Genomic DNA, 16,388 nt, shown 5'->3' on the forward strand with positions numbered 1-16,388 from the left:
ACCTTTAAATTGTTGTGTAGATAATTATCAAAATTTGGAAGGAAAGACAAAATAAAAATTCGAGTCGATCGAGACCAAAACAGACTATAAATTCAATAGTGTATAATTTACTAATTATTATTACTAATATTATTCAACTTCAAGTTATATGCACTCACGGTTATCACAAAAAAACTACTAACTGACCAGCTGCAGCTTACAACCCTAACCGTGTACAAATCATAAACATTAACAACAATTCAACAGTACACACAAATCTAAAATAAATAGGAACGGTTAAGGTTTACACGAACCTGCATTACAGCTTCGGATGTAGGTACAAATAATTATCACAGACTGGAAATTTAAAACAAAAAGTTTGACAACAAGTTTACAGACACAAAAAAACACACATCATAGTAAAACCAATACTTTCGCTGCTCTGCATCGAAAATTAAAATAAAGCTCCAAAGGGGACGAGGACAGCCACAGTTCTAATAAACAAATTTGAATTTTCACAGTTAATGCCAAGATAATAATATTATTTGTTAATATTAAAAGCATGGCATAAAACATAGGTATGTTGGCGAACTTGTGATAACATTGAAAATGGCTGCCGTCGTTCTCGGGCGGCCGTGTACTTTTGCCGAGAAAACGCCGGCAGCCATGTTGTCAATATTGATAACGTAAGTTCTGAATGTACCTGTGTGTTTTTTTATGATGAAAGTTTTATCATGTTGTTTTCATTTGAATTCCGAATTAATCTCAATAATAATAATTAAAATATAAATATACCTACATATAGGTATATCTTTGTATCCTATGACGTACCTGACACACACGTCTTATCCATCTTAGACTTATCAACATGTAAACAACGCCGTCTCCAAAATGTGTTACAGGTCTGTCGTTTTGTCGAGTAAGTCTATTGTTGTGCATGACAAGTAGGTATAAATATAATAATGTGATACACATTCAAATAATTATCGTCAATACATGTTTAACATGTCAATGACTATTAACGTGTGCGGAGTTTAATTGGATATTTTTTTTTTTTTTTGACCCGTTGTAAATTGTACTTTCCCAAACTCGAGGCGATTACACCATTGTACAATAATATGTATTTATGTAAACGTTTTCATAGTATATTTTTGCTCGTAATTATAGTTTCCGTACTGACTCACTTGTTTTCGGTACACGTTTGTAAGAAAAATTGGCAATTTGCCTATTTAAAAAGAAAGAAAAAAATTACTTCAATAAAACTTAAGACGCACGATTTTATCATAAAAACATACTCGTATAATGTTCCGTTTTGATCAAGGTAAAGATCGTTACGTACCGGACAGACAATACTGCTTGGCACATTCGACAAGTTATTATCTCGATCAAGAGTGGGCGTCCTGTGCTTATGAAGATTTTTCTTACGATACGGTTTGTCAATGTTTAAAACTTATTAATTTGGTCTTTATATACCTAAAATTGTATGGTAAAACTTGGTTATTCAAACAGAGTTCAGTTCTCCTAAACTTTAAATTTGTTTTAAGTACACCCATACTCAAAAGATTTGTTAATTAATTTGAACATCCACCAAACCGCTCCCTAATTTTCCACTATTGATTGTATAACTTATTAAAATTAAGTAGGTAAAAAAAAAAAATTCATATTAATAATATTTTTTTTTTTAAAACTATAAACTGTTGTTACCGACAATAGTGTAGTCGATGAAATTAAAAAAAGCCAATTTATTGAGTTGCTGTACGTTACATTTATTTAGAAATATTGTACCTATTATAGTAGTTAATACACTGTATACACATATATTAATAATTTTTTTTGTGTTCTGTTGGTTTATGAATTACAGCCTTATGAGTATCAACGTCAACGTGAACAGCAGCGTCGAGCATTTTTACAACTACAGTCTATAATTTCGCTGGCTAACGGCGGACATCTATTGTACGGTTTATCGAGAAAACACGACGAGGCCAAACATTATAACTACGATTCTCAAGAAGGTATGACATGGCCTCTTCGTATGGTTAACTATAGAAAAGTCAAAAGACATCATTTAAACACCAACAACGATGCTAGAAATCAAATGTTGGACATGCCGAACTTATCGGACGATTGGAGTATGTAAATTAATTTCACACAAATTTAACATAACGAGTAACTCCCCCCCCCCTCCCAATTTTTGTTTTTGTACAGTGACAAAAGTAATAGACTGGAGCTCGACAGGTTATTTAACGGCCGCAATTCAATCGTCAATTTACCTGTGGTCGTCGCAAACTCAAAGCATTCAACACAAAATCATCACTAGCCCCGAAATCGACAACGTAACTCGTATTACTTGTTTGAAATGGGATAGACGAGGTACGAAATTGGCGTATGCCGTCTGCAGCCATCAGGACTTGGACAGTTTTGATTTAGACTTGAGCGCCACCAGTAGTTCGTTTACTCGCAGCATCCCAAACGCCGACATAAACACTGTAGTAGATGAAGCCGATGAACATATGTACAGTGTAGACGATACCAATGTTGATGATAATAATACACTGCAAACTAGCACTGCTGCTGTTGTAAATGAAAGAATCGATTTAACGGACAGTATTGAACACGCGGAACAAAATGATTCGTCGGCCATATCAAAGAAACAAACTAATTCTATTAAGGTACAAACAATATTATTAAAACAACTTAAAACTACTACCTACTACTGTAATATTGTGTTTCTGTCTTTTCAGATCTGGCTATTAAACGAGGAAGCCAGCTTTGTGCAACTCGAATGTGTCACATCCGTGGCATGCGGATGTGTACACAAATCGTCTGATTTTACTAACGACTGTAGTACGGTTGCAATGGATTGGTTGGCCGATGGACAAATTTTGGTAACGTGAGTACGCAAAATATATACCCAAGTTGAGTTAGGTAGTTGTTTCAGCGTCGATTTACTTACACAGATAGGTAAACGGATGTTTGCCTACTTGATCAATAGTTCAACACATGTGTTTTGTTTCAATAAAATTTGTATTCCATTGTGTGTACAAAAATATTTGTAATTTTTTCCTGCTCAGGGGCTGTACGAGAGCAACAATTACGTTTTATCGTTATATTAGCAAATTACATCAACTGAACGTTGTACGCGTCATACACACCAACAGCAAACTCCAAACGATGATAAGCTGTATGCATTTGTCACAAGATTCGGAAAGCCGATATCTGGCCGTTGCATTTCATTCGCAACTACGATGCAAATTGAAATTGTGGCGTATCGGAAAAACAACGGTAGATCACTGTGGACAAAACGCCGACGATGCCGTGATTGGTCTTGACTCGTTTACCGACAACAAGTCAAAGTTGACTTTAACCGAAGTGTTAACGGACACCTACAACAGTAAAGATAGAGAACAAGGAGGCTGGGTGATAAAAGTATGCAAACAATTGTTAATAATTACTGGACATTTATTAAAACAAAATTCTACTACCTATTGTATTTAAATAAATAAGTACATTTGTTTTTTTTTTTTGTTCCAGGCTCTAGCTTGGCATCCGTGGAAATTTTCTCTAGTATGTTACGCGGTTACGCCCGTGAAAAGTTACGATTTATTGACCAGGCCTTTGCCGTCGTGGCTCGTATTAGCCAATGCTTGTCGCGGTCAAGTGCTAAAACGAGTGGAACAGACCACCAGTCAACCGTGTCCGACAATACAAATTTTATCCGTCGACACCCATTGCATGACTTTTAGTCGTTTCACGGGAGAGCTGTTAGTGTCGGCTTCCACAGTTTACCGTAAGTCGTTAATGTTTGTTTATAAATTTATGTGGTTAAATATAAAAACAAAAAAAATTGTTTTTTTTTTTTTTATTCTTGTGACAAGTGTGTTCTTTTGGATGGTAAAAAAACAATTATCCTAATTATTTAAGATTAAAAAAAAAATAGAGGCTAGGTTAGGTTGGCAAGTAGCACTTTTATGTAAAAATGTAATTATTTCAAGTTTTTGATTTATTATCAGTGATCAAAAATACTTTGTACTATTGTCTTTTTTTATTTATTATAAAAGTAGTATAACACATAATTATTTTTTTATGACCTTTACTTAGAATATCAACAAATAGGTGAAACAAACATTAGTCAATAAAAAAACTTAATTTTTCACTTGAACCAATAATTAAATACGCCTCACAAATAAGGAGAAGTCCAAGGAGAAAAAACCTAGCCTTTGAATTAAATATATATTTAATAAAACTTGTCCACATTAAAATTTTACTATTTTATTGTTAATATTTTATTCCATCTAACTTTTATTTAAAAAATATATACATAACATAATATTATTATTATATTTATTTTATTAGGCAAAAATTCCAATCAAAATAACAGCGTCGTCATCGTAGAACACGGAGTCGTCGTCATGCATAGTCTGACGTATATTGTCGACATGTTAAGCGGTAGCAACTCGGGTAAAGGTTTGTTCACGGCTTGGAGTCCAAACGGTTGTCGAGTTGGTAATTGTAGTGGTTTTTTTTTATATATTTAATATATAAGATAATGGATTTGTAAATATTTTAATATTTCACTCAATAATATTTTATTTTTGTCTTTTTTAAGCTTTCACGAGTACCGACGAATCTCTCAGGATATGGAATTTTTTCCCGACCGACACTCGAAAGCCTAACGGGGGCGACGGTGGCACGGCGGCTGATCCAGCCAAACACTATGGTCGCGATAAAAAAAAGAGAAACAATTCATCGTACTATTGTCATCATAATAACAACTTGATGTCGAAACTATCTTTTCACGCATCGCTCGTGATCAAATAATGAAATTGTTTTTTTTTTTTTTAACTTGTATTGTCATTTATAATAATTCATAAGACTTAACCGTATTCATATATAGATATATTATAAACATAAGCGGCTTAGGCTTCTCATTCCTTGTCTTTCACTTTTTAATTAAATAATTATTGTGAATTTTTACCATTTTTACGCGTTTAAAAGATTATTTTTATATTAGAACCAATTAAATATTGATTTTTATCGAATTGTAACAAAGAATAAATTATATAATATAATATAGATGTGTAATATTTGAATAAAAACTGTTTTATACATTAATACTGCCAATTATGTGTTCTGGTAACTATTTTTACAGTCTTTTACACAATATGGATTAAGTTGTGAACGTTAAAGGGACACGTCGTATTCTCTGAATGGATTATGCATTTAGTTACATAAAGCATCCACCAGCCAGTTCTTTTACATATTATACAAAATTCTGCTACAAGTAATGTGTCATAATATTAAGGTATATCAATCAGGGGAGAGGCTTTTGTACGACGTAGGTCTTAAGTGTAATATAAAAAGACAGAAATTTCTGTTGCTCCAGATCTTGGCAGTTCACTTCGGACAATCGAGATATTTTAGAAAATGCTATTGGCAAAAGCATTGACTCAGATCACCAACATTACTATTAGACAACGCGTTTAACTTTTATACTTGGTAATCAAACATTTAAAAAGTGAAATGATTATTAATCGTTTGTTGACCATTCGACTGTTGGTATAGTGTAGTCAAATTATCGACAATTTTTTTAAAATAATTTATGAATACAATCGAATAGTGTATATTGTGTGAGACAAGATATATTACTAATAGTTAAAAAAAAAAAATTGTATTATAATAATAGTTATTATTTTTCCGCCAAATATTCGAAATGGAAATAATTTGATCAAAAAGTCAAATGGCCTACAATAAAACTCCAATATATGTATATATACAATTTGCATCAGCTGTTATTGGTGAATTTTTCACATTGGATTTATTATTTTTCTAGTCGTAACGATTGCATACAGAATGTGTCGATTGTCAGGTGACAACCAAATATTTACCAAACTTGTGATGACTACGTAAAATATTTTTTCTGGGATAAAAATGAATTTAAATAATTATAAAATGAAACATGCGCTACCCAATGATGATAATATTTAACTTTTATTCATATAGCTAAATACGATATATTTTCAGGACCTTCTGTATACTATAATACAGAACATACACTGCCGTGTTAAAAACACATCATTGTAAATCATATGGCTGATCATCAGCTACGCAATGAAGCTAAAAGAGAATAACACCTAATTGACACTATAAAGACAGAAAGCCCAATAAAGCCAATAACAAAATTTAACTGTTTACTGTTGACAAAGTTGTTATTATAACGTTATCACAGATTAGATAACATGTTATCTAATCCTATGCTATACTACGGATTATACGAATCCGTGTTTATGCGGTAAACCGCGGCTACCGCGGTTACCAAGTCGGTAAACGGTGTTCGGCGGAGGTACATAGACACACAGACAGACCACGGCCCGTAATTTTTCGGCAGCACCATTTTGGACGCAAGCCCGTGTTCGTTGCGGCCGTTTTGCCGTCGCAACCGTTGCCGTATACGTACCGGCCGCGGACTACGGTGTGTGACGTACGAATTGACCAGCCGAGGAGGCGTTTTTTTTTTTTCCTAACAAAATGCTGATAACAATTTATCACATTATTTGGCCACGACCGTGTATGCTGTGTAACGTCGTTGTGTTTAGAATGATTTTAATTTAATTTAGTTCGGAGTTGTATTGTTATATTTTTATGACAGTCAAAAAAAAGAAAATAATATTTTAAACCTATTTTTCAACTTCACACACACACCACACACACACACACTATGAGTTTTAACGACAATCGCTTAAGTACGTACACAGACATACAGCTTAGCGTCGATCAAACGCGCGATATTATTATTATAAAATTATTTTCAATTTTGATTTTGTCATATCTAGATTTGAGCAGCGGCAATAGGCGTCTGACGAGGCGACCCATGGAAACCCCGGGATTGGACACGAAGAGCCCTCCGATGGCGGCGGTGCCGCCAACACCGACTCCACAACCTTATTACCACAATCAACAGTCTCCCCAGTATGAGCCCCAACAGTTTGCGCCTCAGCAACAGTTTTATTACAACGATTTCACGCCGAATCCGTCCGCGCCACAACACGGCTACGGTCAACAAAATTTCGCGTATTCCGGACCCTCGCCAATGATGGACGGTGTACAACAGCGACCAAATTACCCCCCTAGTACGTGTAATAACAGTAATAATAATTGTAGTTTCAATGTAACACATTGTACTAACACACATTGACTCGTCTCTTAAGGCCCGGGTCTGCAGGTTTCACCACAGCAAGTGCCGTCGAACATGTTCATTCCTACGAGTAACTTTGTCGACGCGTTCGGCGGCAATCCGTTGCTGGCCGGCGCCACCGTTAAATATGGACAAAAAATATTGGGTCAGGTCGTTGACGACCAAGTGGGCAAGTATACCAGCGGGTTCGGCGCACAAATAAAGCGATATTTCGCCGTCGACACTCGATATGTAATCAGCAAGTTGACTCTGTTGATATTTCCATTTGCACGTACGGTACGTTTTGTATATTTTATCATTTACAATTCAGTCTAACTAAGTTGAAATGACTTAAACCAATACTTATTGAAATCTTACTTACTTGCCATCACTTTAGTCCAAGATAAAATTTCATTGCCGTGTCTGCTGGCCTATGTCTTGTTTGACCATTCTAAACGATAAACCTTTTAATTGCTAAACTTAATTCATTGTTTTAAAACCAAAAAATATTTAATATAAAATGTTCCAAAACGCTAAACAATATATAACAATAAAGAAAACAACGTTGGTAGGTATTATAATGCATTCCAAATTGCCCGTGTGATTCACTAACCGTACGTTTTAAACTAAACTATACATTGTATTCTTGTCAATACAGGATTGGTCAATTGTTTTGGAAACCACGGGAGAACATAACGGCGGACATCAGCGTGTCGGTCCCAAGACTGATATTAACGCCCCAGATCTTTACATACCGACCGTTTCGTTTATTACGTAAGACATATGCGTCAAAATTACACATTGTTTGACTTTTTGACTATTCGTGTTAAAACTAACTAACTACAACGGGTGTCTGCACATACAGGTACTTACTGTTGCTGGGACTTATACTGGGCAAACACAATCAGTTCAGTCCGGAAATGTTGAGCGTGCACGCATCACGCGCGCTCGCCTGGGAAATGTTTGTGGTCACGATGGAAATGTTGACGTTGTACGTTATAAACATACAAAGTTCCCTAAGGACTCTGGACCTCACTTCCTATTCGGGATACAAATATTTTGGGTAATTTAAATTGATATAATACTTTTTCAACACATTCTTGTCGGGTTGCAAAGTAGTTTGCGCAGTCGGGCAATGTGAGAGTTAGTCAATTACAGTTAAATACATTTTCTTTACACATTTGTTGCCGGCATACTATTAACAAATTAACGTAACTTTAAGACTAGGCCATTCGTAAGCCGAAAATATTTTCTATTTTTTTTATATGACAATTACTTTTGTTTTGAAGCAAAATTGTTAATGTTTTACAAGTAGTGACAAAGCTTTCAAACACTTTCTAAGGTAAGGAAATAAAAGTGAATTAAATTTGATGGTTTAATAGAAAATAACACTTTTAAAAATAACCTGCTTTATTTTACCCGTCGTCAGGTTAGGTATCGGTTTGTCGATCCAACAGAGTTTTGTCGTGCAACCCGACGACGATAAGACAATAATACAATACTAATCAACGATAGTAGGTAATAATGTATTCTATTTGTTTTAGGATCGTCGTGTGTGTTCCTTTCGGATTGATGTTTGGAGAAACTGCATTTTACATTTCTCTCCTGTATTCGAGCGTGGCTTTTATGTATTTTCTGGTAAGAAGATATTATTATTATCTAAAAAAAACATATTACCAAGTAGGGTCCGGAACTTGATGACCTCAAAATCCTTCAAAAATGCACTAACAAAAAAAAAACAAGTTATAATAACTAAAAGTCACCTAAAATAATAAAAGATTGATCGTCTGTCTAGTAATTTGTTGCCGTCGTATCTATAACGAAACTATTATTTGCTTAGCCGTAGATCTTATTCGCGAGAAGGACCATCTTCGGAAAATAATTTTACTAAATACATTACACACAATAATATTATGATAATATTTCCTCCTAACGTTAAATAATTTATGAACCACATGAAATTGTCTAACCATAGTTTACCTTCTTAATTAACACTAAATATATTCTCATATATATTTAATCAAATGTGTTGATAATAATTTTTTTATATTAATGTATAAAATATAATAGGTAGTTGGTTAAATAATATCATTGAGTATAGATTGTATACTATATTATTATTATTAATTTAGATAAAACAAATATTATGTTCTAATCTATTATTGCTATTTAAAATTCACAAAATAAATTTTAATAAAGATAAAAAATTATAATCTATTTTAATTTATATTAAAATGATTTTTTTTACTTAAAAACAGTTGCTAGTGTGGTTTTTTTGAGACATAAAACTTCTCCAATAGGTTTTTATCTATTTTAGTTTCTTAAAGTGATCTCTCCGCTCTCCCGTGGAAGTAACCGGAATAGTTAGAAGCAATAGTCGTAAGCCGATAGAAATATTTGTGTAGCTTAACAACGTTGGGCCTATTTCTAAATGTCCATATTTTTATTTTGTAAATGTTTGCTTACTCTACATATGCTTAACTAGTATAAGTATTTCATACCAAATTATTAAAGTGAAAATTAATTCATAACTCTCAAAGCGAATGATCAACTTGCCTGCCCGCTGATGATGGCATTGGACGAGCATCAAAAAATTAAAAACGCATTCGGGTCGAGTTTCTAAAAAATGTAAATATTTTCCCAACTTACAATATTGTATTAACAGCCTTTTTTTTATTAAAACAACAATTATGTTGATTTTAGATTATAAAATAATAGTACATTTTTTTTCCCCCTTTTAAACTGACATCATATCTTATAACGACGTTAACAATTAATAAATCGTTAAAGCCGTTAAGTGTATACATTGTTTTTTTTTTGCTTTCAGTTATTCTCAATGCGTTGCCAGTTGAATTCTTCGGTGTCGGACACTAATAATCCGGTGGTGATGATCGAGTACAAGCGCAAAAGAACGCTGTATTTTTTAATTTTGGCCGTAGTCATTCAACCCATTACCACGTGGTTCTTGGTGTCCAACTTAACGTTCTCGATGAGACAAAAACCTATTTAATAATAGTAAAAAAAAAAAAAAAACAAAGACCATTTCTCAATTTATCTCGGGGCGTTTCTGATTATTAATTTTTCTTTGTTTTTTTTTTTAAATTATTACTATTTTCTAATTATTTATTAATTAACTATTATATACACTTATTATATTTACCTTCTATATTGTAAAAAAAAAATAAATAAATAAATAAAAATGTGTTGTGTATTAACGCGTTAATAACTTAACTCGGGTGTTTATTAGTGAAATTTCAACAAAATTACTTTATTTTATTTACGATCAAAACCGCATAAACCTGTTAACTGCTTCGTAATATTTTTTCCACAAGAAGAATCGCGACTGAACAGTTTTCCTTGAGAAAATATTTGTCGTCGATTGTAAATTTAACAGAAAAAAAAAAAAGGAAAAGTTATCCGTATCGAGTAATCTCTTGAGAAAATATAAAACAATATTTATCGTCGGCTTTGTTATTAGAAGGTATGCAAATATATAATAACATTGAAGTTGCCCTTAATATTCCTGGCCTAAATTATTGTACTGGAAAGGAAAGTAACTCTATTGAAGTACCTTCAATCAACCATAATATACCGTTTATATAATGTGTTGAGGAAACAAACTACTGTTGCGTTGACATCGGCATTTGCTACGAATGAAGTTGGGTTTTTGATACTTTTGAATAATCAATATTAGCTCCTTTCATACTATTTTTCCTCGCTTGCAATACACGACTTGTTGTTTTTTTTTTCCATTGTTAATTTTATTAGAAGCTTTTTAAAATCAAACAAAGACATACGTTTGTAATTAAAGTACTGTCTAGATTGATATAACTTGTAGTTTATTTTGTACAGTAAGAAAAGCGTTTGTCGGTGATGAATAAAATATATTATTATATGTACAGACTTTTACTCGCTTTATGACATAATAGGCAATTAATGTGAAGTAGATAAAATTGTTTAAAATGTTTTTAAAAGTATAACCAAAAGAGTCCAGCAATTAAAACCAGGACAATAACTGAATTGTCTTTTCAAAGTCCAAGCAAGTATCCACGTTGTGTGAGCTCTATACTTTTATTGTTAAAAAAAAACCACTAAATTGTATGTTACTGCAATAATAATAAATGTCTGTAAATTAATATTATTACTGTTTTTTTTTTTTGTATAATGATTAAATATATTTATATATTATTTTTTAATGACTATATTATTAAATATAAGTCATTTTTTACAAGTTAATGAAGCTAGTACAATTAAAATTATTTCGTTTAATATTTATGTTGGATATATTTATATTATATACGTATAAAAAGGTACCTAAAAAAAAAAATGATCTGAATATTTACTTTTTGCACCACGGATTAAAAATAATTGTGTTCAAACAATTAAACTGTCACATCTACGGACATATGCTAATTATTATACTTAGTTTATCGACTTACTATACTAAGTTTATTATACAAATTTTATTATATAGTTAAACTGTCGTCGTATTTTGTTTATTGAGATTTAAATTTTCTAACTACTTAAAAACATTTTTATGTCAAATGCATAGTTTAGTAAAATTATTATTAAGTTTTCCACTGTGTATACTGAATACTGATGGTTACATATTTTCCTGTTAGTAAAAATGTAAAAGAATAATACTTTTTTTTTTATTAAATCCCATCCATACAAATGGTTTATAATTACTTACTGTTAAATTTAAAAAAAAACTAATCACAGTAAATCATTAAGGGGATTGCATGCGGTTTATTTTTAAGGAGTTTTGTATAGGCAATATCTAAGAAGAAATAAGTTTTAAAACTAGGATGTTTATGGTCTTGCATCTATTTTTTAGTGAAATCAGAATTACACTAAAATACGATTTAAATTTGAATCATAAAGACTAGATTTCAAATCAGCAAACTTGATATTGCACATATTTGCAGATTTGACACTTTTGAGAGCACATAATTGCCTATAACGATTATATTTTATAGATATTTTAGTAGGTGGCCTATTTGTAAGTATAATGTTATTAAAAAATGTTCCATTTTATATTATTATCTTTAGTCGTTCTTATTTATGATTAGGTATGAGCTTAAGAAAACTATACATAACATATGAGAAAAGTATTGAACAAATATTCTGTAAATAAAAATATTGCCCATTTTTTTTTTTTTAATTATCACCAGTCCTTTTAAATTTGAAAACATTACCAAAATAATTGTAATTCAATTTTATTCTTGGGGTAGGGGGTGAGGGTCAAGTCGCTCAGAGTAAAAAAAAAAAAAATACTTGATGCTAAAAAAACAAGCATAGTACACGAGTAGTGGAAATTTTGTCTGGCTTTTCGGTCTGAAACGTCACAAAAATTAGTTAGATTTATTAGAAGAAAAAAAAACTATAATAAAATAAAAATATAAACAAACTTAGGGTCACACTACACACTTATGCCTACTGTTCATACTACAGTCTACAAACTTGTGTCTTTAACCTTTACGTAAGGAGGCTTTGAAAAGAAGAGAAAACCCTGCCCAAAGCAAGGGGTTAGTTCTTGCCCTCACTTGTCTCTCAATCTTGTACATTAGCAATTCACCAAGCCGAAAACCTTTATCTCAATAACAATAGGGTCAAAGAGAGTGTAACAATTATTGGAAAAATCACTTAGCTGTCCCATATTGTTTTCTAGACTGTCGAAACGTTAAAACGATAAGTTTGATTCGGTTATTATTATAATTTATTTTTATTCAATACCGAATAATACAAATTACAGTTTTAAAAACTAGCGTTTTACTCTAATATAATAATATATCTAATATATGGTATAAAATATAATAAGTGTTGTCAATTCAAATAATTTTTTATAATAATAATAATAATAAAAAAAAAAGAGGGTAAATGTTTCAATACAAGGTACGATAAAATATGTTATGGTTTTTTTTTTTTTTGTTGCCACCAATGGCACACAATAATAATAATAATATTATAACTAACGCGATAACGGTTACAATAGTCAAAAAAATGAATACAATAATAATAATCACTAGACGAGTAAATAATAGTCGAAAAAAATAATATATATAGGTACGTAGTTATTTGTAAGGTTAAATATTTGGAATAAATTGTGTCCGTCTAGCCGAGTACGACGAACGCGGTTAGTTTGATGTTCCCGAAGCTACGTTGTTGGACGTCGATTCCACCGTAATGTTCCCGGCAGTCGTATTCGTGCCGAATATGACGGCTAATTCGTCCAACAGAGTTTCGTTTCGATAAGCCACTCTTATGTCGGGCACGTTGGTTCTGGATATGTCGTTGCCGGCCACTCCTTCTTTCGTGTAGTTCGGTCCCAACCAGTATTGTTTAATCTGACAAAAAAAAAAAAAACGATAGGTACATAAAAGTCAAACTATATTATAATATATAAACGATTTTAGTTTTAAATACAAAATATGTTTCACACATAAGTTCAACAATAATAACTTATACGTATGTTTATTCGCTTACTCTGTGCGGGAAACCCGACATCAATACCGAATTCCTAGCCAACTCGCTCATGTCGCAAGCCGACAATTTCCAAACTTGCGCCGCTATAGAGTATTCTTCCATCAAGGGTTCCTTAAATAAAAACGAAAACCAACATTAAAATAAATTATCATTTAGTAATGATAATTATAATAATGGTAATTCTTGAAAAGTGCCTAGTAGTAAGTACCAAGTATAAAAGTACTTGGAGATTAGTCAGATCAATGATATTAGATACCCAGAGGGAAGGAGCAGGACAGAAGGTAAGGTAGGAATAGGGCCAAAGAAAACCCCTCTCCTCCCTTGATCCTTTATCGGCTGATACTTCCCTCCTGTCCCTGTCGACATGCTTGAAGCGATAAGTTAAGTTTTAAATGAAAAAAATAGGTCAACAGGGCTCTTCACGTGAATGTGTCTTATATTCCAGTACCAGTGTCTTTCCTTCAAGGAAAGAACTAACGAATAACGATGTTCTTCTTCTCATCTCATCTCATCTCACTATCCGGTGTCGCCATGACGCTATAGTAATTCCACCTTCAGCCCAAAACCTTAACAATGTGCACGGTAAATTTTTGCCTAAGTAGACAGAAGCAGAACGCAATATTCACCTTGGTGAAATGAAACTGCAACGGATCGTCGGTGGACAGGCTGATGACCAGGCCTCGAGCCAAATACTCCGGCAACGGGTTCCGATGGTAGTTCAAAAACAGCGAGTTATTCGACAACGGAGACATGGCAATGCCTATCTGGGCGACATAGTACAAATACTGAAGCACCGGCACTTTCCTCAGCAGCAATCCGTGGGATATGTTTTCGGCCATCATAAAACCGCACACCAAATGCTGAACGGCGCCGGCCTCTCCGCAATGAGGCCTCAGCACGAAAGTGTTCAGTCCTTGTTTGCTAAAAAGCAACGGGAAAAACATTATTCTCAACAATGTTCAATAGATAGAAATACATACATACATACATTGATATGTTTACAAAGAGTTGGAATAGGTACTTACATTCTTAGATGATTCAAAACGGTCATGTTGGCATACATGTAATATTGGTAGTAGGCGTAAGGTGGGTTGTCGGTAGTGTCCTTCCATTGGGCCGGCTTCGGCACGTCTCGATCGACAAACGGATTTTCCGGTTTGGATTCGTCGTCCACGCTGTCGAATCCGACCACATGTTGCAAAAATCTAAAAAAAAAACAACAACAGTATTAATTATTATGACAACACGGTAGCCTGAACCACCATAAGACAAAATATTATCTCTTGCCCTCTTCGCACAAAAATGCATAACACATATCCATGTCAACAACAGTGACAAGAAACAGCTGATAATGGATAAGTGACAAGAAACAGCTGATTAAGTAGGTAAAAGGGTTCAGGTCGGGAGGAAGGAGAAGACTATTGGATAGATCAGAGAGGGTAGGATAGCAGGGGATGCAGAACAGTGGGAAAGGTCAGAGAGTCTCATACTATGTTTGTCTATGTAGCTGAGAAATTAATGTGTTTTAATTTTTTTGAAAACTGACCCATAAAAATAATTACCACACAAAACCTGATTTTTTAAAAAGCAACAAAGCAACTCGAGTAGTATAATATTAAAACAACTATGTGGGGTTTTTATATTTATAATCTTCCAAGGCCAATTTTTATAGCTGGGACACAACAGTAATTTTCCCCTCCATAAACAACTGGGCATTGGTCTCGTGTAACATCATATTAATAATATCCATAATTTTCACACAAATAGTTATAGTATTATGGATGGCCTTTCCACTTTTTAACACTTGTAGTTTTAAACTGTACATACATTTTTTTTTAGAATTTGTGCATTAGTTTTGCTTATAATTTGTATCTTATGTAATTGAAGTACTTTTAATTTGGTAGTCATGTTATGCGCGAGCCTATCTAAGCTTTATAAGAAATATGGCCCCTCACGTTATAACAATATTATAATTTGAGTAGAGACCATCATTTTTTTTTTACTCTGACCAATCGATTCAGTTGTCACCCTTTACTTTTTGTTCATAATTGATTCGAATTGATAATCACCTGTGTAAATCTGGATGACTCTGTGGGTCATTGGTGGCTTCGAATAATGGCAAAAAAACGTTGTCCAACAGTTGTTGAAAATTGTCGAGTATACTGTTTGACTTGAATATATCACTGAAAAAAAATAAAAAATACAATTAACAACATTTAACCAATCACTTGATTTTTTCAAAACAAAATCTCCAATCAACACACTATAATTGGGAAAAAATTTTCCTAGACATTGGATTCAACGATATAGGAAAGGACAGTTTGGCTTTTTTTTTTCAGTTTTTTTGGTTTAAGCTCTAAAAATTGCAACAATGTTTTCCTATTATTTTATAAGCATTTTCAATTTGTTTTCAAAAAACGAACAAATTTTAGGTTTAATATAAAATAAACTAATCGCCGTTTTCAAAAATATTACTAGGCGCATTAGACCAATTATTGTTGGAAACTATCATTTGATCATTTAAATGCAAATAGGTACTCTATTTAAAAATTAGCTTCGATGTCGTGCTGATGAGGTATTGTTTTTGCAATGATGATTTTATTTTATTTTTAGTCAAAAAAATTAAAAGTTTACCCCTTTCCGCCCAAACATGAGAAAATCATCCAAAAAGTGTAAAAATTGGTCAACGTAAACATTATGGGGCGCTATGACTTTTTAAAAAGTAGTCGCATTAGTTTCAAACTTGTATAAA

General features: G+C 32.8%; 3 protein-coding genes across 8 annotated transcripts in view; 2 read left to right on the plus strand and 1 right to left on the minus strand.

Annotated features, from left to right (window-relative positions):
• The first annotated feature begins 788 nt into the window (after positions 1–788).
• LOC126845519 (uncharacterized) lies at positions 789–4,989 on the plus strand. Of its 2 annotated transcripts, none has more exons than XM_050584173.1 (9): positions 789–898; positions 1,301–1,410; positions 1,841–2,108; positions 2,185–2,648; positions 2,721–2,869; positions 3,051–3,405; positions 3,511–3,766; positions 4,333–4,482; positions 4,586–4,989. In XM_050584173.1, the coding sequence occupies exons 1-9, from the start codon at positions 871–873 to the stop codon at positions 4,795–4,797; spliced, it is 1,992 nt and encodes a 663-aa protein (XP_050440130.1). In that variant the 5' UTR covers positions 789–870; the 3' UTR covers positions 4,798–4,989. The 2 variants fall into 2 exon arrangements, with proteins under 2 accessions (XP_050440130.1, XP_050440131.1); XM_050584174.1 differs by having other exon boundaries at positions 872–923.
• Positions 4,990–6,513: 1,524 nt separating this feature from the next.
• LOC126845518 (protein YIF1A-like) lies at positions 6,514–10,316 on the plus strand. The gene is made up of 7 exons (XM_050584172.1): positions 6,514–6,719; positions 6,810–7,106; positions 7,185–7,447; positions 7,809–7,924; positions 8,016–8,213; positions 8,695–8,788; positions 9,978–10,316. Exons 1-7 carry the CDS (start codon positions 6,695–6,697, stop codon positions 10,158–10,160), a joined length of 1,176 nt encoding a protein of 391 aa, XP_050440129.1. The 5' UTR covers positions 6,514–6,694; the 3' UTR covers positions 10,161–10,316.
• Positions 10,317–12,997: 2,681 nt separating this feature from the next.
• Positions 12,998–16,388, minus strand: part of LOC126845520 (AMP deaminase 2-like) — a 34,733-nt gene continuing 31,342 nt past the window's right edge. For 4 of the 5 annotated variants that reach the window (XM_050584175.1, XM_050584176.1, XM_050584177.1 and 1 more), the window contains exons 11-15: positions 15,706–15,819; positions 14,662–14,841; positions 14,263–14,557; positions 13,637–13,747; positions 12,998–13,497 (exon numbers count right to left, since the gene is read on the minus strand). In XM_050584175.1, the coding sequence (XP_050440132.1) occupies positions 13,288–13,497; positions 13,637–13,747; positions 14,263–14,557; positions 14,662–14,841; positions 15,706–15,819 (910 nt within the window). In that variant the 3' untranslated portion in view covers positions 12,998–13,287. The remainder of the gene's footprint in view (positions 13,498–13,636; positions 13,748–14,262; positions 14,558–14,661; positions 14,842–15,705; positions 15,820–16,388) is intronic. The other variant, XM_050584179.1, reaches the window with a different exon arrangement.

This window comes from Adelges cooleyi, unplaced genomic scaffold (genome assembly GCF_023614345.1).
Source record: "Adelges cooleyi isolate 19-005CV unplaced genomic scaffold, UGA_ACOO_1.1 ACOO_flye_CR_arks_rails_tigmint_CR_PRNA_796, whole genome shotgun sequence".
NCBI classification, from domain to species: domain Eukaryota; kingdom Metazoa; phylum Arthropoda; class Insecta; order Hemiptera; family Adelgidae; genus Adelges; species Adelges cooleyi.